General features: G+C 31.5%; 2 protein-coding genes and 1 non-coding gene across 5 annotated transcripts; 2 read left to right on the forward strand and 1 right to left on the reverse strand.

Annotated features, from left to right (window-relative positions):
• Positions 1–2,656: 2,656 nt before the first annotated feature.
• On the reverse strand, positions 2,657–14,410 carry LRS1 (Transducin/WD40 repeat-like superfamily protein). 3 transcript variants are annotated; one of them, XR_016521443.1, is made up of 19 exons: positions 14,070–14,395; positions 13,028–13,134; positions 12,133–12,282; positions 10,859–10,924; positions 10,670–10,759; positions 10,206–10,511; positions 9,924–10,021; positions 9,502–9,537; positions 9,295–9,415; positions 8,918–9,154; positions 8,600–8,695; positions 8,447–8,512; positions 8,275–8,313; positions 8,011–8,140; positions 7,195–7,556; positions 6,841–6,934; positions 6,426–6,617; positions 3,851–3,973; positions 2,657–3,124 (listed from the first exon to the last, which is right to left on the reverse strand). XR_016521443.1 is itself a non-coding variant. In XM_068639551.2 (19 exons), the coding sequence occupies exons 2-18, from the start codon at positions 13,124–13,126 to the stop codon at positions 3,875–3,877; spliced, it is 2,286 nt and encodes a 761-aa protein (XP_068495652.1). In that variant the 5' UTR covers positions 13,127–13,134; positions 14,070–14,410; the 3' UTR covers positions 2,657–3,124; positions 3,851–3,874. The 3 variants fall into 3 exon arrangements, 2 of the variants coding, with proteins under 2 accessions (XP_068495652.1, XP_068495651.1); XM_068639551.2 differs by having other exon boundaries at positions 8,011–8,145; positions 14,070–14,410; XM_068639550.2 differs by lacking the exon at positions 14,070–14,395 and having other exon boundaries at positions 8,011–8,145; positions 13,028–13,147.
• Positions 14,411–21,091: 6,681 nt separating this feature from the next.
• Positions 21,092–23,685, forward strand: LOC137831754 (SEC-C motif protein). The gene is made up of 5 exons (XM_068639558.1): positions 21,092–21,471; positions 21,584–21,732; positions 21,834–21,995; positions 22,702–22,817; positions 23,244–23,685. The coding sequence occupies exons 1-5, from the start codon at positions 21,264–21,266 to the stop codon at positions 23,260–23,262; spliced, it is 654 nt and encodes a 217-aa protein (XP_068495659.1). The 5' UTR covers positions 21,092–21,263; the 3' UTR covers positions 23,263–23,685.
• Positions 23,686–24,834: 1,149 nt separating this feature from the next.
• Positions 24,835–24,995, forward strand: LOC137833714 (U1 spliceosomal RNA). Its single transcript, XR_011084783.1, has one exon. It is a non-coding gene; the product is annotated as a U1 spliceosomal RNA (small nuclear RNA).
• The last annotated feature ends 830 nt before the right edge of the window (positions 24,996–25,825 follow it).

A 25,825-nucleotide genomic window follows, 5' to 3' on the forward strand; every position in this document is an offset into this window, starting at 1 on the left:
AACCGAGATATTTTTCAGATACTATATTATATAATATGACTATCTCAACAGTAATACACATTTAATAATGTTGTAGACTCAAGAGTGAGTTTTTAATATTGTAGGGTCATGCAAAACTAATTTACTCAAATTAATGAATCATTTGAGACAATTGATGCTACGAAGAGTTTGTGGTCATAAACATAATACAAATAATCACTTCACATGGGTAATCACTTTGATCGTGATAGTAGATTTATAAAAAACTGTCATATTTTATATTTGTTGGTTCGAGTAACCAGTATAATATAGGATTAGTTCTGATTGATGAGTGAAATCAATGATGTTAAACACTTTAATAACAGACAAATAAGCAGCGGCAACCACACAAGAAAGACGTTTATGGTTTGTATTTCGCTTGTTATACGGCTTCTCCCTCCCTCCAACAAGATCGTTGTTTATTTCTTCCTTTCGTTCCACCCTTTCTTTCATTTGAAATTCTCTCGCTTCCACACTCGCACTCAAACGCAATACTCTTACAAAATTACCCTCATCAAAATTAAAAAAAAAACATCACTCTACGAAAGTCTAAGTCTATGTTAATGGATAAAAGGTGTTAACAAAATACTTTTGATATAATATTTATGATTTAGGGATTTGGATTTGTGATATAGGATCAAATCTTTGTAAAAACAACGTTTCAACCACTCAAAAGATAAGTTTTATTTTAAAATAATTAAATAAACATAATATATATACAAGATCTTTTTTAATTACAAGACTAAATCAGTAAATTGTGTGAAATATGGAATATGGATCAATCTACAATCTGTTATTTTAATAAATATACATTCAATAACGAGTCAAAGATGTATTTAATAATAATTAATATTCTAACTACCTCACATGAATCCTAACTTACCTCAAATTGTCTTTTGTAGATATGTTATCTTTGATTGGGGACCTATAAACTCTTAATAAATACATGTCCAATAATCGAGACAAATGTGCATTAATAACAATTAGCATTTAACAACCACACATTAAATTCTAACTAACCACATATTAAATTATAACTTAAACGTTAAAATATCTTTTACGTTAAAATATCTTTTACAAATATCCTACTTCGAACACGAACTGAATTCCAAACTCACCTGAAGTTAAGAAAGCATAGGCATAACATCAATATGTATGTTCAAATCTTTCTGGTTAATTTATAACAAACAATTTCACACTAGTAATCATTTCAAAACGTGAAGATTGTTGCAATGATTTTTTTATCTCTCATAAATGAAACGATTAAGAATATCCACCCTAACTACCTTTGGTACTACTTTTATGAATGTCTGCTTTTTGTATTTTGCCTTAAAAGAACTTTGGCAATTGTTGAAAAGCCTTACTCGTGGAGAAATTTGCACTCAAGTACAACTTAAGAACCCTTAAAGAAAAGTTGAGTCAAAGGAAAAACAGGAAGTTGTAGTTGAATAGAACCCAACACTGAAAGCAGTGTACGTCCGAAACACTTTCATCTTGCCTAAGCTTGCACGTTTTAGTTTAATAGACGTGGAATAGTTGGTCTTTTTAAATGGACGTCATGTATTAAACTAAATTCAAATAATTTTGGACATATTTGAATAATTTTTTTCTAAATAGTTTATAAAAATAAAATTAAGAAGAAAAATTTATATATTAATATTAATTTTCAGATAAGTTAACTTATAAAAAATTGTATAGTTTCTTTAAAGTCTTGCTTTTAGTTTATGCGGAAACTTATGAAAAAGTTCATAATCAAGCAATAAAATATCAACTCATTCACGTCCTTATTAGTCAACACTGTGTCTTAACCAGAAGTTTAACTTTAAAAAAAATGGTTAATTTATTTTAATAAAAGTTTTATGTTAATTTGAAATTCAGTCATCCAAACCCCTTGAATTTATCATGTGACAAATGCTCCTTGTTTTGGCAGTGATCATAGCATAAACATGTGTTTGTTTATTACATTTTTCTAACAATTGTATTTAAATTAAAAGATAAAAACATGTTTCAATATCTGTTTGGAAAAAACCTCCAAAAACAACAAACCTTGATTAGAAAATTTTCTATATAAATAATTTTATATGTAAATATGTATTAAACATACTTTTTAAGTATAAAAATGCATTAAACAAGTTTTTACACGTCATATAACAACATTATATTTTAACAAAAAAAAACATCCCCTTAATGAAAAAGGAGTGCTCTGTCACCGAAATTTAAGAAATTTTCTGTAGAGTCAACAAAAACAGAAATCATGCAAATTTTGCTGATCACGAGAGTTCTCACAATAATTTGCTCTAAAATGAATTATAATACAGCAAGCAACAAACATCAGCTGCTGGAAAAAGTACCACCGTTTATGTACATATTCAGTTTCCATATTTCACATCTACTGGCTCAACAAAAATAAATAAAATAAAAGCATAACAAGGTAAGATTATCAGTTACATCATTTTGATAATAATTTCGAAATATAAACCTCTAAGGAAATAATGCCACAGCATCACAGTTTCAACTAATGTTTTGCCTTCAGAATTGCATATTGAATACACTCAAATATTCATACACTAATGCAGAGAAAGAACACAAGACCCATATAATGTTAGCTGAGAACTAGCACTAGATTTCAAATGACTAATTTGAACAAATGGAAATATTATTAGAATTAACAAAATTTTATGATGTAAATATGCACCTGGACAACATAATTATGGCCAGATATTTAACGCACAATTCAAATTTACAATGTTTTCGTTGTTATCTCTATATCAACTGCCTGATTCCTGAAAAAACACCCCACTTTGGCAGTATGATTCCAACTAATCCTCAATAGAGTCAATTAAAAGCCTTCATAGCGCCAGATGTCAGATGCAGAAGACACCGCCACGTCCAGCAGAAGTATGCACGCCAACTAGATATAGTTCAAAATTTACAGTAACAGCTCTCCAATAAAGAATAAACTATCCAAGCAGGTTCGGAGGATGGCACTAAATTTGGTGATAGTGACCACTAAGAATTTACAAATTCCTATAATAATACTACAATCAATGCAGGCAACCCAAGAAGAATCGGTGCTCAGAAGCATTTTACATAATCACAAGAAAACCTGCAAGTATCAATCACAATTCATCGTGAAGTTTGCAATCTTTGCTGAGACAGCATAAATAAAATACAGAAAAATACCAGCAATACACTCTTTTGAACATCTCCTTTTACAATTGATTGAAATTTATTAAAAAATACAAATTTTAGTAGGTTTCACTTCTCATTTTATAGTTTACATTAAATTTTATACCAATGAGATGAGTTAGAAAAAGTGTCAAGAGAATATATTACTAGCACTCCTCATCAAATATATAATTTTTCACACTAAGAATGAAGCATGTCAAAAAGGGGTAAATTCAATATGGAACAACAACAAACATTATCCCACCAGGGAATGCTTGTATTTAAACAAAAAAGTTCAGAATAAAAAAGATAAAAAAAATATTTTTCCTTCTAATTATTTTTCTTCTAGAGATAGAGATAAGAAAGCAGAAGAATGGTTTCTGCAATGCATCAAAATAAATAATGACAATTCAGATAATAATAGGTTAAGCTCAATTTTGTCCAATCTGAAAGAAAACAAGTTACTAATAAAGATTAGGCTTTATCACCTAATATCACTTTTATCGACATTCACACCAGTCAAGAAATATTATCTTAAAATGACTATTTCCTCTTTCCAATCGGTTACATTTACAAAATATGATAAATACAGAAATGAAAATTCACAAAAGCATTAAATATTATATTGTAGCTCAGAAAAGACAAGCAAGGCTCAATTACCCACCTCTGATGCATATGCAATTTGTAGTCACCTGCTTTGAACTAGTCTGTAATTTAGAACCAAGTCCTCTGATTTCTTCCATATGTAAGCTCGCACTGTGGCTAAGCTCATTTCAGGAGATAGTACCTAAAAATAAACCAAAAGGCTGGCTAAATGCAGATTCCTTAAGTGAAAAAATAGTATCATGCAAAGCAAAGTCAAATATGAATAAAATAAAAACAACATTCAATCTTTGGGAAAAATGATATTAAAATATTATCATCATCTCCAACCAGTAAAAGGCGTAATAAGTTTAATAACTTGATTAAAACATGAAATTGAAAACAAAGGTGGTAACACACAAGAACAGTTAAGACTAAAGATCAAATACAAGTACTGCCGTCTATTTTAAGACTTCAATACAATAGTAAAAAGGCTCAATTAGGAGTCTATAACATCTGAAATTGAGTTTTATAATCAAGGGCTTACCAGTAGGTTAAGAATTTAAGAAGACAGTCTTTTCAAATCTTATTATCAGTTCATCTTGTGATATCCGGTGAAAATAAAATCTAACACGGTTACACGATGAATAATAATAATAATAATAATAATGCCACTGGTAAAAGAAATCCCAGGTATAAGAAACATTGCACTGAGTTTTTGGATAATCAAATCAAACCAAGAATATTTAAACCATATTGCCCTAATATTCTGTCAACTCATCCTGCATCATGGACTCCAGAAGTCAGTCAAATTAGTGACTTTGTAACTGCAAATTACAAACCAACATCCACACTACATAATTCTAACAAGTACTAAATATGTTTTTAGTTCTTCAAATTCGGGTCACTCTTTCCTATAGTCCTCCAAATTAAAAATTGTCCTTTTTTAGTCCATGAATTAAAGAAAATGTTATTTTGATCCCTAAGTACTAAAGACGTTACACTCGTTGCTAATGTGGCTAACATCCATGTCAACAATAACATGTGTACCTTAAATAATTATATGAAAATTCACTTTTTAAATTTTTTGGCTAAAATATCTTTTTAATCGCTCTCAAATTTAGGCCAAATTTTAACTCCCCCAAATTTAAAAGTGTTTTTTGTCTCTCAAATTAAAAATTGATATTTTAATCCCAAAAATTGAAAATATTTTTTACTTGCCCAAATCTAAAGTGATTTTTAGTCCCCTGCAATTTTAGACATTTTTTTTAGTCCTCTAATTTGGAAATAACTCATTTTAGTTCATAAAGTTGTCAAAAGATCTACATACTAAAACTAAGAAATGAAAATGAATAATTGACAACTTCATTAATAATTCTAGGTTCATTCAAGATGAAAAATTAATTAAATAGAATAAAAGAAGAACATAAGCAGGTAGTGGGAATTGATATTGACATTGATTCATCATTTTGAATTAACGTCTTTAATTCAAATCTGAATACTTTACAGAAAAAAATTAAAGGATCGAAATCTTAAAAAAAATCCCCTAACATTGATGTCAACCCTTTTGTATTCTATCGAAAACATTGTTAACACTATGTTTTCTAAGAATCTTAGAGATACGATTTATAACAATTTTTAAACTTCCAAGATTTAAATTATCAAATAACGTTTTGAGATCAATTTGTTCAGGATTTTAAACCCACAAAATCTAGGGAACCAAGAGGAAACATTGTGTTCACACACATTCTAGTCACAAACCAGTATACTTTAATCTCAAAGTCAAAACTTCATTCAGGACAATGTGACAAAAAGCAAAGAATATAGAAGATAAGAATGAACTATATAGTTGTGGTTAATAGCAATCATTCATACCACTATTATAAGGAGGGGGCAAGAATGAGAAAAAGAAACTTCATTCACGGCAATGTGACAAAAAACAAAGAATATAGAAGATAAGAATGAACTACAGTGTTGTGGTAGTAGTAGCAATCATTCAGACAACTATTACAAGGAGGGGGAAGAATGAGAAAAGGAAAAGTATAAAGGATATTTCAAACAGGATTAAAATGTCGTTCTTAAACTAAATGTGTTAGTTACATCAACAAATTGTGAATGTCAACTTCGAAAATCAAAATGAATTATTCTAGACAAGAAAAAATATTTTCAAATTTGAGGGATGTAAATTGTCAGTTTTACATTGAGAGACTTAAAAAACCCCTTTCAAATTTTGAGGACTAAAAATTAATTTTAAATTTGAGGGACTAAAACTATCAATTTTTACATTTGAGAGGCTAAAAAAATCACTTTTAAATTTCAGGTACTAAAATAAAGTTTGATCCCAATATTAAGAACTAAAAAATATTCTGGGCAAAAAAAATTAAAAAGTGAATTTTCATATCATTATTTTAGAACAAGAGATCAAAAAGAGCATTCCTTCAATGACTTCCAGAAACACCAAGACGGGAAAACTAAAATGGCAATCATGTTAGCAAATAGATTCTAGAAGACATAAAAGGAATTGGAAAGTAAGCCAACCACAGAAAAATAAAGTATAAAGTCATGAAATTGCTCAATCTTGGTATCTAAAATACCATAATATATTCATACAGAGTCACAAGATTGTATATAAGACTGGTAAGCAACATATTACTTGCCTGGTTGTTGCACAATATTTCAATAGAAGGTCTAAGCTTTAGCCAAGGCTTAAATCCAGATCGAAAGGATCCATCTCCAACTGTTTGATGCTGTGACTGTGAACCAGTAAGCCCGGGGGCAAAACTACCATCAGCACTTATGCTATCCAAAGGTTTGTCAAGCACCATCTTTTCAACTACATAATTAATAACCTAAACCAACAGAAAGAAGAGAACATTAAGTTCATCATAAAAAATGTATCATCTACATGTGGGGATATGCTTACAGAATCCACACATATGAACAAACAAAAACTAAACTAAATTCAAAACGAATAACACTTTTGGAAAGTATGATCATGGTCAACTTAATAACACATGCAGAGATCATTAAGGCAATTATTAATACCAATTGTCAATTAATATAAAAACTTACCTTGTGAATTCTTAATATACGTGGGGCACTTAGCTTCCCTTGGGTGACAATCTGGACTGAAGAGCCTTCACATGGTTGCAAATAGAAACTGCATCTGCAGTGGTTATCACAAAAGAACACAATATTAAAGAGAGCTTTATATAACTAAGTTGAGATGTTATCATGCTCAGACAATCAAATTCAAAGACAAGTACCACCATATTTTTGGATGTGATTAAATAGATATAATCCTCAGAGTTAGGCAATTATGCCAAAGGAACAAAATATACAAATAATCAAAAGCACGATTACAACCACATATTTTAATGCAGCTATTAATATGGAAGGAAAAAATAAAGACGGCAGCAAAATTACTTAGTGTTTTCTCTGGTAGGCAACCGATTATTCAAGACGCAATCAAGGCACCACCAGGGGAAGTCTTTCTCGTCCTTAGTTCCATCTAAATCAGTAATTTTTTTCCTCCAAGGACCTCCATGAGAGCCCTCAGTAATAATGGAAGGAGGGGAAGTAACTGAGAATTCAAACGGAGGATAAACCATAGTATCATTCTCAGAACTACCATCAGCCTCAATTCTTGAATGGTTAAGACTTCTAGAAGCAATATCTTTTCCCGATAATAACTCCCCATTAGCAGGAGCTGGGGATCCCGTTCTCTGCTTTCGTTTTCTCAACCAATGAGCCAGGAGTCCTTTAAGGGTTTCCCTAGCCAAATTAACCTGCACAATAACAAGCAACAATTTTATTGTTCACACATGACAAACAAACTGATGAAAATATTCTAATTATGTCGTCGTGTGCATGAATCACATATTTATTAAAACTATAAAGATTCATAATAGAACTCAGCCAATATAGTTCAACAGATATATAAAAAACTTAAATGCTTCCATCATGACCATTATACTATGAACCAAGATATGAATCATTCCAGATTGAGCAAGATTATGGACTAAAGATGGTATGATGACCATGTTCCACTGACTGGAATGGATCCCATGAAGATTAAGTGGTTGACAATTATACAGTTTCACGTCAATTATAGCCAACGACAACAAGTAAATAAAGAGTTGACCTTAATTGTAGCGGCATACCAAAAACTAGGAGCAACATTATATAATTATAAATTTAAGAAAAGGGCAGGTCCATTTTTCATGACAATGATGCCATTACCTTGTCATCTTCAGGCTTGCCTACAATGTTAAGATCTGCCAAATACATTTCTGCAGAAAAACACTGGGGTGTGTCCAAATGAACTGATAAGCTTCCGAGCCTGGTATCCACTGTAAACCATGCAGGAATGCTAACCTAAAACAGCATTTGGAAAAATTAAAAGCTGGCTTGGACAAATAAAGTACCGGAAATCATGTTATCTTGCCAAGAAAAGAAAATATAATTATTAAAAAAGAAATTCATGATGTGACTTAGTAATCATACCATCTCAAATAACTCCTCCTTTTTCTCCTCAAATGAAACCTAGATAGTTCAAAAGTAAAGCAAGAGCTATTAGTTGAAACTTTGTAAATATCATTTATTCATTACAGACAATCTTCTTCCCTGGCAAACAAGAATGTGATACAAGTTGCAAATGAATGTAACCAGTTGTCACCTTTCCATAATCTTCAATCACATCGCCTTTGGTAATCTCCCAAAGTTTCACTGAACCAGATGCATCCTATACCAAAAGTTATTCATCAGATAAGAAATAACAGAGAAAGGCCATGTCAATATGCTAGACATAATAAAATTACCAGAAAATTACCTTTGTCAACACATGCCTCTTGTTATTCAAAATTTCATGTTGTACTATTGCAGGTGTACCTAGGATAGTTAAGGTAGGTTCTTTGTATACAGGAACCTATTAGATCAGTCATTTTGACAATAAAGGGATAATTATTAGTTCTGAGAAAAAGAGAAACCAGAAAAAAATATTTTCAACAAAAGCTAGTTTAAGACAATCTGACATATTCACCAACAGGAAGTACTAATATTGGATATGTAAGCTAACATGCTTAATCTATATACGTACATATAGAAAATTAATATAGTAACTTTTATTTCTGAAATAAATGTAACATACAGGGGTAGATCCTTCCAGTGACACTCTTGCTCTTGAAAAAGACAAGTTTCCCGCTAAAAAAGAATTGCCTCTCTGGAAAATCTTTTCAGGGTTGCATCCTTCAGTAGGCCATCTATGAACCGAAGAGTCTGTTGATGCAACCCATATGCTATCATCATGCAAAGCCAATTGAAGAATAGGGTGCTCGCCTGTGCAAAGCAAACTACTCTCTCTAGTTTGCAAATCTGTCAAGTATAACTTAGGGTATAAAAGAATACGACATTAGAAGATGAGGTTAATGAATTAAACAGGAAAAGGAGATGCCATGTCACATAAATGCAAGATGTAACAATAAAAAGATAGTTTGATGTTAATTTCAGTTTGAAGGTTGCACTCACTGAAAAGTCTCTCCCGCCACTATAAACATGACTAAACGTTGGGGTGCTGGCAAGTGCCCAAACAGAATCTATATGAACTGCATAAGAATGCACACATCTCTGCTGACCTATATCCCAAAGCCTGTGAGGAAAGATGGACAAATTGTTAGTCAACCACAAAACAAAACGAATTGAAATGCTTATAACTACTCCATATGCGACCATTACCTTATCATAGAGTCGGAAGATCCAGATAAACAATATCTGCAATGATGAACATTAAAAACATCACAACCGACTTGTTGAAAAAACATATTACTTAATTTGAACTTAACAAATTTATCCAGTGAAGAGATACATTGCTGTATACAGTGAAAAAAAAAATACTTCTCACTGTATGATTGACAATTAAATAAGTTCACTCTAACATAGCCAATCAAAGAATTAGGTTATTCATGTGCATTGTTATCTACAAGTTGTGGGAAAACATAGAAATATCAAATGAGAAAGATCAATGAGAAGAGAGAGACAGAATTTTACGAAAATAAAGAAATTAAAAATAAAAAAAGGAAGAAAAGCAAGTTACCAACTTTAAACTATAATTGTAAACTGGAAAATAGCAACTAAAACTAGATATCCACTCAACAAACCTGCCAGTAGAATCCAGAAGCAGAGCCCTGATGTTATCCGTATGCCCTCTTAGCTTTAGAGTCTTTGCTCCTGTTCTTGTGTCCCAGACACGCACAACCTAGAGAATCCCACAAAAGTGGAAGAAGAAATAAGCCATGGTAAAAGAAACATGCCACAAAATCCAAGCTACTAAAGCGCTCTATGTGATCTATACATCTATCTCTATTAAGCGCAAACAAACCACCTCTAATGTTTCAGAGGTAAAGAAGCCTCAACAACTCGGAGCATATGCCATACTGTACCTTTTCAGTGCCACCAGACACAAGAATAGTTCCACTTTCATTTGTAGCTAATGCATAAACAGAATCTTTATGGCCTTTGGCAGCAGTTGGAATGTATCCCTGACTTTGATTAGTGTTCATGGACATATTGGTGCTTGAGTTAACAGTACGCAAGCTTGTCAATGGTAGTAAGTTACCAGAACCATTGATACCATTTGAAGATTCGTCAACTGTAGTGTCATTGCTCTTAGAGACTGGAGTGGCAGCGGCCTCTATATCCCATATAAAAACCTCCCCACCAAGGCCACCAGAGGCAACAATATTGCTCTACAATGCATGACACTATTAAACAATCAAAGAATGGATTTGACATTGATAATTCAACCAAATTATCTATCTGATTCAATGCACAACCTATAGAAACAACAAATTAACTTTTTTTTTATGCACTAAATAAGAAGCATAAAATGTTTAAAGTACGTTACATTTTTTCCTGCTGATGCGAGGCAAGTAACATAGTCAGAGTGTTGTCGAAGCGTTCTAGTACAAGTTCCGAGGGACAAGGCATTCCATGTCTAACACAAAAAAAAAATGTTCAAATAATTATGAAAGTACTGGTACCATTTTAGAAGAGCAAGGATTGATTGGCACAAAAAAGCTAGCCACCAACCAACCTTGAGGGTAGTATCTGAAGAACAAGAAACAAGTGTACTGTCACCAACAAGAACAGCATCATTAACCTGAAAGAATAAAAGTAGCATTTATAAATTACGTATTCAATTGTACTTAAGCTGTTGTGCATGTGCTAGAGATTGTGCAGGTGTCAGGTTTTGTGGGTACAACTTAAATGTTAATGAAAGGGGGTTTTGGACTTTTGGGGGGGGGGGGGGGAGTAAAAGTAGAAGAATGGTCATAAGTTCAAGAACATTGACCTATTGAACAAAAAGAATTGCATAAATTTCTAACGACAAAAAATAGTTTGACAAAAAGAGGACATTTTAAAGGAAAAAATGTACATTAGACACTTCAGGATATTATGAATTTTACAGTAAAAGAGAAGGAAACAAGACAAAAACAGTTGTACACAATACAAAAGACAAATTCAGTTGCCTTTTCCTTTTCAATCATACCTTCACAATTAGAATTAAGCTTGTTAAATTTCAACACAGCAAATCATTTTCATTACAGACGACAGGAAAGGATATCTGTTGAAGTACTACACAAAAGTTAAAATAAATAAAAGTATATCAAATTCAGGCCACTGAAGACCTATTTTTGCAGATGAAATTCTAAAAAAAAAACACAACACTCTGAGATAACTTTATCTCACACAATACAAAGCTCAAATTCAGTTGTACACAATACAAAACAAGACAAATTCAGTTGCCTTTTTCCTTTTCAACCATACCTTAACAATTAGAATTAAGCTTCTTAAATTTCAACACAACAAATCATTACAGACGGCAGGAAAGGATATCTGATGAAATACTCCACAAAAAATAAAATAAATAAAATTATATCAAATTCAGGCCATTGAAGACCTGTTTTTGCAGATGAAATTCTAAAAAAAAACACTAACACTCGTCTTAGTAAAAACATAACCCTAAACTCTAAACCCAACAATGAGGCTTCTTTTGCTCGTAGCATGGAAAATAGATTTCCCACATTACATGATATACTTTCTTACACCTTTTGACTTTACCACTAGATTGGGTAAAATTTAAAAAAAAAAATGCATTATTAACAATGTAACATAAGTCCACCAAAAAATGCCAAGTGCAGGAAAAATGAAAAAAATAGCTGCTGGGAGGTTTTCCATTGCAGATGAAGATTCATTAAGTAACCATGTTAAGAAAACACTTCCATGTACCAGAAGTTACTAAATCAAAAATAAATTATCAAATGGAAAGGAAGAAAAATAAATATAAAAAATTAACACAAGGATTACCCAATCAACATGAGATTCAAAGGTAGCCGAGCATGTTGCTCTATCAACAGCTAGTACCCATCGCTTTAACCTGCCATCACGGCTCCCGGTGAAGAGATAATCAGACCCGTCAGATGTAAGCAGAGCCAAACAATTTATGCCTGCACAATGCTGCAGCAAAGAGCAAAGTTACAATTCTAGACCGTGCAACTAAGAGAACTATCAAAATTGAAGGAAATTCAACCAAAATAAGAAATATTGAAAAAATAAAATTTATGACATAACGCCTCTCAAAGCAAAACACAAGTACCTGGCAGAAAGGAGCTAAGTACTGTAGGAACTATTCATGAAGATTTGATCGATTAGAAAGTAAATATGGGTAAATATTAAAAACCAAAAGGTCAGATATGCAAACAACCAAGTGGGTCTAAAGTGAATGTAAAAAGAGAAAATAATATTAAAATTTAGGGTAAACCTCCACCTTAATATTTGTAAAAATCTTTGGAACATGAATTTGGTCCTTCACATCTATTTGATCCTCAATTGACAGTTTTTAATATCAAATTGGTACAAAAAATGGTCACTTGGACCAAATTTATGACAGTCAATAATCAAATATTCTCAATAAAGCAGAATTTAAGTCACTATTTTGAGAGGAATATTGAGTTAAGAGAATCTTTCTAGGACCAAACTGGGAATTCACCAAATCCATTAAATAGTATTTTCATCCAAGTAATGCTTATGTTTATTAAAATCAACCCAATCAGTTTCAACTAGTTAACAGATTCGGAAGCATAGTATCAAAGAAAATTTTGTAGGAATGGATAGGGATGAAGATGCAACTACTAGAAGCAAGCATGAAACTTGTATGCTACCCTGGAACAAATAAAATAAGTAAATAAAACAACAAGTTCACCTTAGTGTCATCAGAATCATTTAACACATAGGTTAATCTCTTCTCCTTGCGAGGTCGAGTTGAGTTGTTTCCGTTGCTCGCACTACCCACGCGGTGCATTGCAGAAACTGCCAAGTACATAAATCATATAGCGTAAATAAACCCCAGGGGTGAATTGAGAAAATAATTCCATAACAGGAATTTTACATAGGATCATTTCCAACGGCAAACAAAAAAAATCAGATGTAGTTTATGGATTATGACCATTTATTTAACAAACGACGTTTGCAATGCAGAAAAACTCTCTCAAGACACATCCAAATACCAAAATCTACAGCTCCGAGAAAGGCGTTAAGTATAAGGCATAACCGTACATCGTGGGAGCTCCGAGAAACTAACATTTAAGAAGTCTCTGTAACAGTACCTAGTTATTACAAAACATTTTCACCCATTATATAAGATGGACCATAGTCTTCTCAAGATCCCAAATACCAAAATCTACAGCTCCAGACGTGGTTTTTCACAATTACTAAGAAACCAGCTCCCACGTCCCAGACGTGATTTAGTATTTCTCAATGGTTTTCCAGACACGCTACATCATTCCAACAACAATTCCCTAATAAACTCACAATCCAGCCAAAGTTTAAAATCATTATTTCCATACAGTCTGAATTACCAGTCAAAGCAGAATCGCATATCAAACGCAGCGAATACTCAATGCGAATCAAATCAAAACGCAGAGTTACGTGATCAACAACCAAACACAAACCTAAAATTCATAACATGCTGAACCCGCAGAAGCTATCGAATACCCCAAATCATCGACACAAGTAACGCAAACGACGGAAAAAGAGAAAACAAAAGGTCGGAAAACAAAAACATAACTCTTCGCACAAACTAGCTAAACCGATCATAAGGCTCAGCGCTTTGCAACGCAGCACGAGCTAAAACGGACTAATTACAAGATGCGATAAATTGTTTGGCATAATCGAAAGGAGAAAATAACGGAATAAAACGAAATCGAGCTGGATAGGGAGAAGATGAATCAGTGGAAGGAACAAACCGTGATGAGTGAGGAATTGGGAGCACTTTGAGTGCTTGCGTTTGTTACAGTGGCGAGGTTTCAGGTTTAGAGAGAGGAAGTGTTTGGAAGAAGGAGAGAGAGAGAAGGGTGAAGACAGCGAACATGGGTGTGGAAAATGGGCGTCCAGATTTATTCCGGTAGATCCTTTGACCCGTTTGTGCCTTTTAATTGAGGGCAATATGGTCTTTACAGTTACGGAAAGGATAAACCAAAACTATGGAGAGAGAATAAATAAGCAGCATGGCCGATAATTAACTCTCCCTCACGTTTCATCAAAAGCAGCTCCGTCTGCGGAACCAATGCTTTCAACGGGTTCTTCTTTCTCCTACTTATCGCGTCAAATTTTTCATCTCGTTTCGTTTAAGAGTTTCAGTTTTTTTCTTCATTCTTTATCACACGTCAAATATTTCAAAGTAATTATTTTTTATTAAAAATTATAAATATTTGGATTGATAATTTATTTGTTCTCCTAATTTTATGAATTAAACTAATCAAAAATGTATTATTAATATACCAAGTAAATTATAAAAAGTGAAATACATTAAAAAATCGTTTATGATTATATGCTAACTGTAAATTAAATTAAATCTCCTTATGTTATGCTCAATATCTAAATGGGTGGGGAGAGATTTGTAATTAAAATATTTATTATTCGAGAGGTACGTCGTTTTAAAATATTCCAACCTCCATGCTGGATCGATGTGGTACTGGATGAACACACCTCAAATCATAAGATAATATATAGATGTAGTATTGGTGATGGTAAACAACCATCTTTTATTTGTGTCAATGCTTCATTTGGTTGAATTTGTTATATATATTTATAAAAATAATCTACAATTATATAAAATTCAGGTTATGTCTCATTGGATATTTTACAGGTGTTTCATTACATGACATGTCAAATTCTTAATTTTATTTCAATACTCTTTCAAAAAAAGTTGTCAATCATCTTAATATATGTATTCCCTTCAAATTATGTTGCTTAATAGATGGATGAACTTTTCTTCTTCTAAAGAATGTTGTTAGATGCATTGTATGTTTCATTGTTGTGGTGAAGTTTATGAAATTATATTTTTGGATGTTCCAAAAATGAAGTATTTAGCTAACTATTGTAGTGATATTTTTGTGTATGGTCAATGATAATTCTTTATATAATGTGTGTGATGGAGTATTGGAAAGTATGTTTTTGGGTGTTCTAAAACATGACATTCCACCAACTATTATACATGGGATTAATGTAATTGTTGTGCATTGCCAACAAGAAACCCAAATAAATGAAAAGTGTTAATTATTTAAATTGTGTGTTTTATAAAACACAAAGATAATATTTAGAGTTTAAATGAACCATCTAGAAAATAATTACATGTTGGAATATCAAATCACTCATGAATGTTAACTAATAAATATTTAGGTGCTTTTATGAAAAACATATTTTTATGTGAGAGCATTTTTTTTAAAAACTAGGTTTCAAGATGTCACAAACTTAAACCATTGCTTGAAATGTAAATGTTCTTCTAAGTGTATTAGAGGGAAAAAGAAAGACATAGACAAACCAGAAGCAAAAGAATTGTTATTATATAAAAAATGGATGTGTACAAAAGAGAGTGTAGTAAACTTATATAGAGATAGAATAAACTTAAACCCTGTGTGGCAGGTATAACCTTGTCAACCATCTTTAAATTTATGGGCGAGTGATTACAAATCCTAAGTTTAGCCTTCCATTCATGAAAAACTACATCAGAAACAAGTTTCGTGAGAATACCAGTTATTTAGAATTGGGATGAGAGGTGAACCAAAATGAAATGTCAATCTTGAATACGATCACGTACAAAGTGCAAATCAAATTCAAAATGTTTGGAACGGGAGTACATGATAGGATTTGTTGCAAGTTGAACTGCACCTAGGTTGTCTGAGTAAAGTTGTGTGTTGGAGATGTTATACAAAGTTCATGCATTAAATATTGTATCAAAATAATGTCAGCAAGTGCAGCAACAACACTTTTATACTCAACCTCAATGTTGCTATGAGAAACAACCATCCTTTTTGTTTTTTCGAAGACCATTAAACAAAGTTATTTCCAACAAGAATACAATATCTAATTATATACCTGCGATCATCCAAGTGAGTGGTCCAATAAATATCATTGAATCCAATATATTGCTCTCATTAACGTTAATTTCTAACTATAATATATATGCTAACAATTCTTTTATTATTACTATAGCAACAATTTCAACTAATAATATTTACTACTTAAATTCAAACTCCATTATTTTACTTTTTTTAATTGTCATTAAATTTTGTAAATGCTTTACTAGAGCTTTTGTGTTAATATTAATGCATCACAATATTCTGTTTTCTTTATCGATAAAAAAAATAATATTCTAATTAATATTTTTCATTTTGAATTTAAACAAATTTTAAAAACACATCACTACTATTTGTTTAAATCATAAAATTTGTATTATACATGCTTATTCAAAATTAATCATTCCTTATTTTTTTTAATTTAATTTATTTTTAGTCCTTGTAAAGCAAAATTAGTATCTAAAGTTTTAATTATCTATTTTTTTTTAATCATAAACAACAATTTTTGTAGTTCAAATATTATTCGTGTGAGACTTAATAAAGATATGTTTGACATATATTTGCATCATTCACTATCATTATGATATTTATTTAATAAAAAAAGTATAATCAATTCAATGTATAAAGTTAAAGTATTTAAAGTATTAAATACCCCTGATTAATCAGTAACAGTCAACCTAATTTTGTAGCAACGAAACGACGCCGAGTCGTGTTCCCTTCTACTCATTGAAGTTAAAATAAAAAAGATGGCATAAGAATCGGTGTCGGTGATAGGCATTGTTACGCAATCGAAGGACGCAGTGAGAACAGTGCCGGTTCTCGTTATATTCTCCTTTTCGTTATGTTTTCCACTCTTTCTTCTTCTTCTTCTCCCTTTTAATACTCCCGTTAACGACGTAGTTCATGGCAGCACCTCCGTCTCGGAAACGGCAATGCCATTTTGACGACGACGGTGGAGGACGTGGCGTGGATCCAACTGAATGGACTGCACTTCACGACAACATCCTCCGCAAGGGCATTAACCCGCCACCATGGCTCACCAACTCCATGATATCCGCCGGATGACTCACTGAGTCGGTTAGCAACTCGAACCACTCGATTATGATAAGAGGATTACGTTATGACACGTGACCGCCGATTCTTTACAACATGGGTTGATAAAGTGAGTATGGGTAATATATAAATAAGAGTTGTTTAACATAATTATAAATATGAACTAAACTCCTAATCCAGTGAAGCGAAAGTCCATTAAGAAAATATAAATAACACAAATTTTAAAAATCAAGTACGTCATTATTTACGTACTCTTATAACTGAGTGTGGAGTGTCTTCTGCAGGTACTTTCCAATATGTAAGACCAGACGATAAAGAAGAGGAAGACGAAACAGAAAACAGAAAGTGACAAAGAAAGAGATAACAAACACCCGAAAACAATAACTTTAAAATGAAGAATTTGTATTATAAGACTCTATACTCATAAAAAATAAATCTCTTTTAAGATCACGACTTTTAAGTTATTTATCCTAAAAAAATCGTATTTTTAGGAATATGTCCTTAATTTATATTTTTTAAAAATCGTATTACTGTCAACGTTTTCTTCTTTTAGTTACTTTTTCATTGTTTTACTTTTATTTTATTTTATTTTTTAAAATTCGTGTTAAAAGTCATACTTATCTATTCTTTTTCTGAATTTCTATATTTTTATACTTTTAAAGTTGTATATAACATATTTTTTACTTAAATTTGTTTTTGTAATAATTTGATTAATGGATTTTTTAATTTTTAAACTTTTATATAATCCTTTTTTTAGATATTTATTTCAATAATTATTTAAAGCATGACTTTTATCTATGTTTTTATCTACAAACACTTTGAAAATATGATTTCTTCTTAAAATTGTGCACTAACTTACTAATTTATATCATTTTTAAAAATGTATCCTTTTCAATACATTCGAATAAAAATTGTAAAACAACCTAAGGTCTCTTCTGCAATTTTCTCTTTAACTCATTGTTTTTTCAGATCAGATTTATTTTAGGTCTTTTTTGGATCAAACTGAAGTTTGTATGCGTCATTCCCGTCTAGTTATAATTGTCTTTCATTGTTGTCTTCTTTATCTTTTGTGATTGTTTGGACGGTGTAATGATATGTTTTATTGCTGCAGGTAGAATTTTTTTTCTCAATGACATTTTTTTTAATTTTATATGTTAATTATTAAAATAGGTAAATGGTGTTAAGTTAAAGTTGTGAATATCACAATGTACTAATCTATTTTAATAATTTCTTTAAATTTATTGATTTTGTTAAATAACATGATTCATTGTTTAAAGATATCATTTATCCATACAAACTCCTTTGTCTAAATACAGTTTTTTTTAATTGGTCAAGGTTATCTTTTTGAGCAAGTTTAAAAGCTTTATTATTATGCAACTTCTTTTAAATACATATCACTAACACTAATTATTGCAATTAATAACTTTCATCTCTTCTAATTGCACTTGATGGGTTCAGTTAGATTACTCATTCTATTGTCTTTTTTTTGTCTTATGCAAGTGTTTAGAAATTTCATTAATTTAGTTTCATATGTTACAAATACAATTAAACAACAAAAAGCTTATAACTGTAATTGGATTAATACAATACAAGTTTTCATTACTTTCAATCCACAAAAATGTTAAGTAAGTTATTTTAAATACTTATTAAATTTAATAATTTTCAATAATAATTTTTACATTTTAATTGCTTACTTTTCGTATGTTATTTTAAATTAGATATTATTAAATATTCATATTAACAATTTTAATCACTTAATGACAAATTCTCCCTACACCAGATCATTTTGGACTGCATCCAATATATGCAAAGGAAAATACCAAAATATCCTTAATGAAATGAAAATTAGGGTTTAGGTAAAATGTGCACTCAACCCAGCAGTGCACCATTAAATTTTCTGTGGTCATTGTGAGGCAGCGCCGCGGAGGCACGGTAGTTCCCAAGCACAGTGAGAAAAACAAAGAACACAATGTGGATGATGGCACCTGTAAATGTTGAACACATCACATCATATATGAAGATGGATGTCTACTTAAATATGCATATCACAATCACATTTTGAAGATCAAAACTTCTTGTAAATCGACTAGGGTTATGCAATCTTTATTCTTTGTTTAAGTTTTCAAGCTTTCGCGTGTTGTCTCACGGTGACCACAAAAAAATGAAAGGTGCACTGCTGAGTTGAGTGCACATTTAACCTAAACCTTAATTTTCATTTCATTAAGAGTATTTTGGTATTTTTATTTGCATAAATTTCGTGCATTCCAAAATGATATGGTGCATGGAGAATTTGCCATTAAACTTTAAATGTCAACGTTAATGTGAAAGAAAATAATCTCAATTCACAACTCTTAAGTTATTTTTGCTAAAAAAAATCACATTTTAGAAAAATATTACAAATTCTATAATTTTTAATATAGTTTTTTTCAGAAAAATAAACACATTTTGAATCATACCAATTATTTTCAAATCTAAAAATATATTTTTAATTTTACTGTCCAAAATATATATTTTTAAATATATTATACAGTATAAGATTTCAAAGTTCTTTTTTAATCTGTAAATATTTTATAAAATTTATAATTTGAATTATTTTTTAAATATATTATGAATTATAGAATTTAGAAGATATTTTAGGAATAAAAAAACATTAATATAATAATACAGATAATTTTAGTATTTGAAGAGTTATGAGAAGAAAAAAGTATTGAGGAAGAATACGTCAATAGTGGATTATGGTTGGAAGGGTTGCTGTTAAAGTTGTAGCTTAACAGAACAATATGAAACAAAATTTTCGAAAGGGACCTGTCAAAAGAGATGCTCACCACCACTTTCTGCAATTGATATGTTATATAGCATTTGTTTTGTAACATCCATTTTTTTTAATATTTTATAAATAAATTATCTATGAAAAGAAAAAAATTAAAAAGAAAAAGAGTATAGTATGGTATTATTGCAACAACCTTTTGAACTATATTCTCATACTAGAGAAACTATTCAAAACAGCTTATTATTTTAATTAACCTTTATATTCCTTTTAGCTTATAATCATTTTAAAAACTTAAAACAAACACATGATGCATAAAAATGGTTATTGTTTTTTAAAAAAGGACATCTTTATTTATAAAAAGAGTTGTAAAAAAGGTGTCATATGTTAGTTTGATACATCTAAAAAACAGGATACTTTAAAAAAAAAAACAAAGTGTATTATTTCAATATCAACAGCTATTAATAAAATACACGAATAACAAATTTTGAAGTCATTAAAACCTAAGCAATAACATTTCAATGAATAATTGTAATGCATTTCTTTTTATAATATAATAATGTAATTTCTCAAGGAAAGAATTTAAAATTCAATATTTTCTTTTTAAAAATATTCCTTAGGACTTACGAGCTATGTAGCACATGTACGGATACGGACACTGACACAACGTGGGTACGAACATGAAGATACGTATAATTTTTAAAACGTAGGATACAAGGACACAAATCTATATATTATATAATTTTGAAGTATATAAATTGAAAATAAATATTTATGTGCAAAAGTATGTTTCAGATTTTTTTGGAGCAGGAAAATATTTTTCATAACTGATTCAAAAGAATTTGTTTTTATTTTTATAATCATAATAAAATTTTACATAATAAATTTGAATTTTTAGAAAAATATTGTATTTATACCTTTTAAAATTGTGTTAGAACGTGCTAAAATTTCAGAAAATCTAACAAATATTTTTTAAATTGAACACTTTATTGATAAGTGTCTTATCCGACAAGAATATGTTTTTTAAGAGAAGTGTCTGAGTATTGTAGGAAGTGTTTAGTTTATAAATTATAAAAGTATTTAATTAATTAGTAAATAAATCAAAAGTTTCCGTCTAGGCGCAGCGCCTTCAAACGACGTCGTTTAAGTCTAGCGTCAACATCCCAATTTCGAGGGCAATTCTCTAACCTGGAGCAGAGTTGCAGCCATTGAAGAGTGTAGTAGTTGCAGAGAAGGAAAGAGTGTTCAACTCAAAGCTTTCAATGCCTTTACTTCGCATCGCAAGCAAGATTTTACATTCAGCAGCAAACCAAAGTTGCAAGCACCAGCACCAGCACCGAACAATCTTTGCCACGACACAGTTGCAAGGTTCATGGATGGAGAAGGTCAAAAACGTCATCACAGGCCAAAAGACCACGCAGTCCCAGGGAGACGCGTCAGAAGTCAATTCCGATTCATTCACTCTGATTCGTCAGTTCCTTTTGATTCCAATTTCGCCCTTTCTTCTCCTTTCTCAAATATCTCAGACACTGTTTTGTACATTTACTTAACCCAGTAAGAATAATGATATCATTGATCTCAGGTTTTGCTGATGAAATGAAGAAGGCAAGAAGAATTGGCGCGTTTAAGGAGTTCATGGTTGGACGAAGCAGCGAAGCCACTTTTTCCTCTGCCTTCGAGAAATACGAAGCCATAATTCGATATCTTGGGGTTTTGGACTCCACTGGAGAGGTTTCTGGAAAAATTCATTCTTCACAATGTTTATTTATGCATTTATTAATTAATTTGTGATTTATTCTTCTGGCTTTTATCCTTTGTTTTGTTATCTCCAGAATCTTCAGACTGCTCAAAAGCAAGAAGCGGCAAAGCATTGTGGCTGCACGCTTGCTGATGTAGAGAATGCACTTGCTAAGTTTACTTGGGCCAAAGAAGCACAGAAGAAGATAGAGAAGTTAAAAGAAGAAGGAAAACCAACGCCAAAAAGCTTTGCTGAAGTAATGCTTCTTCTTAACACTTTAATTCCTTGCAACCTAGTTGGGTTCAATTGATCATTTTTCTGGGAAGAAATTTTAGTTTTTTCATTGGTTCATGGAAAGCTTACCATTTTTTTACTCTCGCCTTTGTAGTAGTTCTACTCCAAAATAGGTCTTGATTGGGCAGTTTTATCTTGACATTTGGGGTTTGGTATGCGTAGCACGATTTGGGTCCATTATTAGCCTAGCAAGGTGCTAAGCCTCGGCCCTTGGGTGAGGTCCATAGCTTATTTCTGGTGATAACTTATAACTAATTAGTTGCTTCTTCAATGGGATTACAAAATTTCAGAATTATGCTATTGATTCATTATGACTTCTTTCTTGATTTCGGGTTATGTTGCTGGCAATGTTGTACAGCATTATGCTTCAAATAAAAACAAAGTATCTAAATGTTGATGTCTCCGTCAATGTGTTATATTTTTTTCTTATCTTTTATTGTTGGTATTGATATTTAATCAGAATTTCTTTCAAAACTTGTTTGATTTGGAAGTATGTATATCTAATGCAACTAAAGTCATTACCTTTTTTTGATGACTATGGTGCGTGTGAGTACGTGCAACAAGATAACAACTGAACTTTGAATGCCAAATAATTAGCCTAATTGCTTTTCTGGGTGCTTATAGCCATATTTTGATAACCAGCCATATTTATATTTAATTTTCTCTAGGTCCAAAAGCTGGTTGGTTCTACCCCATTGGACCTTGCAAGGTCTAATTTGGCCAAAGCTGGACAAATTAGCAGGAATGCGCCCTGTCCATGTGGTTCAAAGAAGAGATATAAAAGGTTGTCTTTTCTCCCTTTTCCTGTTTTGTTTAAGCGAGTAAAATATTACTGTCTGTCCATACTTGCCTGGGTTTTCTTTGGATGCTTTTTACACAGTAGCTGATTATGAGGCTAAAAGAATTGTTTTCAAAACTCCTTAATCCGTAGCCTCCTTAATTTGCTGCTTTTTGTATTATCTTGTTAGATATTAGAGTAGTTTCCTGCCTAATGTCTTTTATTTCTTAATTAGTTTCTGAAAAGCTGGATTTGGTGTATTATTATGTGTGAAAACTATTGCATTGTTGCGTGTTTAGTTGTAAACAGTAAACTCTGACTTTTCTTTCTTTCCTATTCAAATAGTAAACAACTTTTTTTATCCCCCAAATTTGATGAACTTTAATATAAGAAGTGCAGAACCCTTATGTTCCTCAATATTAATTTATGAAGGTGCTGCGGAAAGGATTGAAGGAATTCAGAGATTAAATGTTAAACTGCAAGTAAGCCTGATCGGTTATGGAGGTATCCCTAGACATTGCTGAATTGATCTAGAGTTATACCCTGTTTTGTTCTGTACCGATCTTGCTGCCCAATTCACTCGACTGCAAGAATGCCCACAATAAGTTGATTTAGGATGATGTATTTTGCTGAAGAATTGCGCAATTTTGTTTAGCTTTCCAATTTTTGAGGTGGTCACAGGCAGAACCAGAAAAGTATTTTTGTTCAACTGAAGAATAGTTAGTTAATTCTCCTGTCTCTCACACCTGCCTAAATGGCAAGGGAATAAGAAGAACTGTATTCATTTTAAAATTAGAAATGCTTCTACTCATTTGTTTACTGATATATAACAGCATTTTATTAAATCTATCGGATTCGAGATTTGGTACTCAAATTGCATTAATAGATTTTGGTTTTGGTATATTTGGTCAAGGTTAAAAGAAGAATGGACGAGAAATACACGGTTCAAAGATGGCTGTCAAGTGAAGTGGAATTGCTTAAATTAATTATCAAACTGGGGATGAAAAAAATTAAAACATGGATGCTGGAAGTATTTGCTCAAAATGATCGAAGTTACATGTTTGAACTCCTATAACTTGCCCTCTGTTCTCTGCAAGTGATCTAGTTCTAGCAGACCTAAGCAATCTATGGATAACATTCTCCTATCTCGTGAGATTCGAGACAACTTAGTTCATTAATTAAAAGTTGGTATCTGTCAAACGCATTGGTCATTCATTTGAGGTCTAATTGTACAAATTTCTCGACATACCCTTCCAGAAAAAAGAAGAGAAAAAAGAAGAAAAACAAATAAAAAGTTAATAGAGTTTTAAGAGATTTTTATTAGTTCTATAAACTAATTTTAGTTTATAAAAAAGTTAAGTTTTAGTTTTGTTTTTTTCCTATAAGGAGTGTAAGAAACGAATTTTTGTCGTTAGAAAATGGTTATGCATGTATATATAGTAATAAAATATCACAAGAAAAATTGCAGGAGTGTTATCCGTTACTAATGACCATTCCCTTTTACCAGTAAGTTTCAAGGAAACCCATAGTGGTTGAGTTGAGTAAGCATAATTTTTTTAATTATTTAGTCATCATACACAATTGTAAGGAAAAACTGTGCCAATGCAGAGGATTACTTTTGAAAGAATGTTATGGATCTTCTCAAGTTATACATTGGCATGATAAGGTCATATGAATATTTTATATTCCACTCACCCTTAATGTGTTTTTTTATAAATTTTCATCCATTCAACATGCCAAAGTCTAGTTCAGTTATTCGGCAATTAGTTCAAGGAAGAAAATATTGTTCAACAAATAAACGAAGAAAAGTTGAACTATTTGTCTTATCTCACTTCAAAGAGGTAAATAAATGTGGGAACTACCTGGAAAACTTCATATTATGAACCATGGAAAGATATATGGTTTTGCTTTCGAGTAGTTATTTCCTTAACTTCAGCATGCTTAATAGTCCCACATTGGCTAGTATTAAGCATGCGATAGTCTTCAGGGTGTTTAAATTAAAGCTGACCTCCGGCGGTAGAACATACTTACCTGGATGGGGTCAATGGGTGATCATTAAGGCTCATGGCCTAGGTTGGTGACCTCCATTGCACTCAGGAGGGGTGCCCACTTAAGGTCTCCCAAAATGGGAGAATCTACATCGTAATTTGTGGAAGCGGGGGCCTGCGTTCGCGCGGCCCCTACCAAACTCAGTTAAATTTTTAAGTATGAGATAATCACCTATTATATCATTCTTCTTTAATGTTTAATGTGCAAGTTGTATTTGACTAAACATAAAATGTATAAACCCAAAACTAGGCCCGTACCAAATTCAGTTAAAATCTTAAATATAAGATAATCACCTATTATATCATTCTACTTTTGTCTGTGAGATCAGAGTGTGTTACTATAGTATCTATTTTGTCTACCTATTGTTGTCTTTCGAAAAGTTATAGTGTATACCTACGTTTGATTAGAATTAGATTTAATATTTTGTAGGTTGAAAAGCTGGTTGGTTCAATACCATTTCTTCAGAAAAAATCCTCGACAGCAATAGATTATTTTTTCTGTTGTGGTAGTTGTTTGCTCTTCAATTAAACTAGTGAAATGTTGCTATCTGTCCATGCTTTCTGTAGTTCTTGGCTTTTCTGGGCATACCTTTACACAAAAGCTGATGTGTTGAACTTAATGATATATCCATGTGTTAAATCTCCCAAGGACCCAACACAGTTATAGCATGCTACTTTTCTATCATTTATTTAGATATTATAGTAGTTTGCTGCCTAATGCCTTTTATTTCTCACATTTCTATCAGAAAATCAGACCTCCAGTGAAACAACAACTTGTATTCACACAAAAAACTATAATATGCTTAATATTTAAATTGGAATTGGTGTTTTATTTTCTATCATAAGCAATTAACTCTTTGACATTTCTCTTTCTTTTTTATTTTAATCAAAGTAGGAAATTACTCTTTTTTTATCACCACAGATGTTATGAATTTAGTATTTAATATAAGGACATAATCTTAAAAG

Source organism: Phaseolus vulgaris, chromosome 6 (assembly GCF_051622355.1).
Source record: "Phaseolus vulgaris cultivar YP4 chromosome 6, ASM5162235v1, whole genome shotgun sequence".
NCBI lineage: Eukaryota > Viridiplantae > Streptophyta > Magnoliopsida > Fabales > Fabaceae > Phaseolus > Phaseolus vulgaris.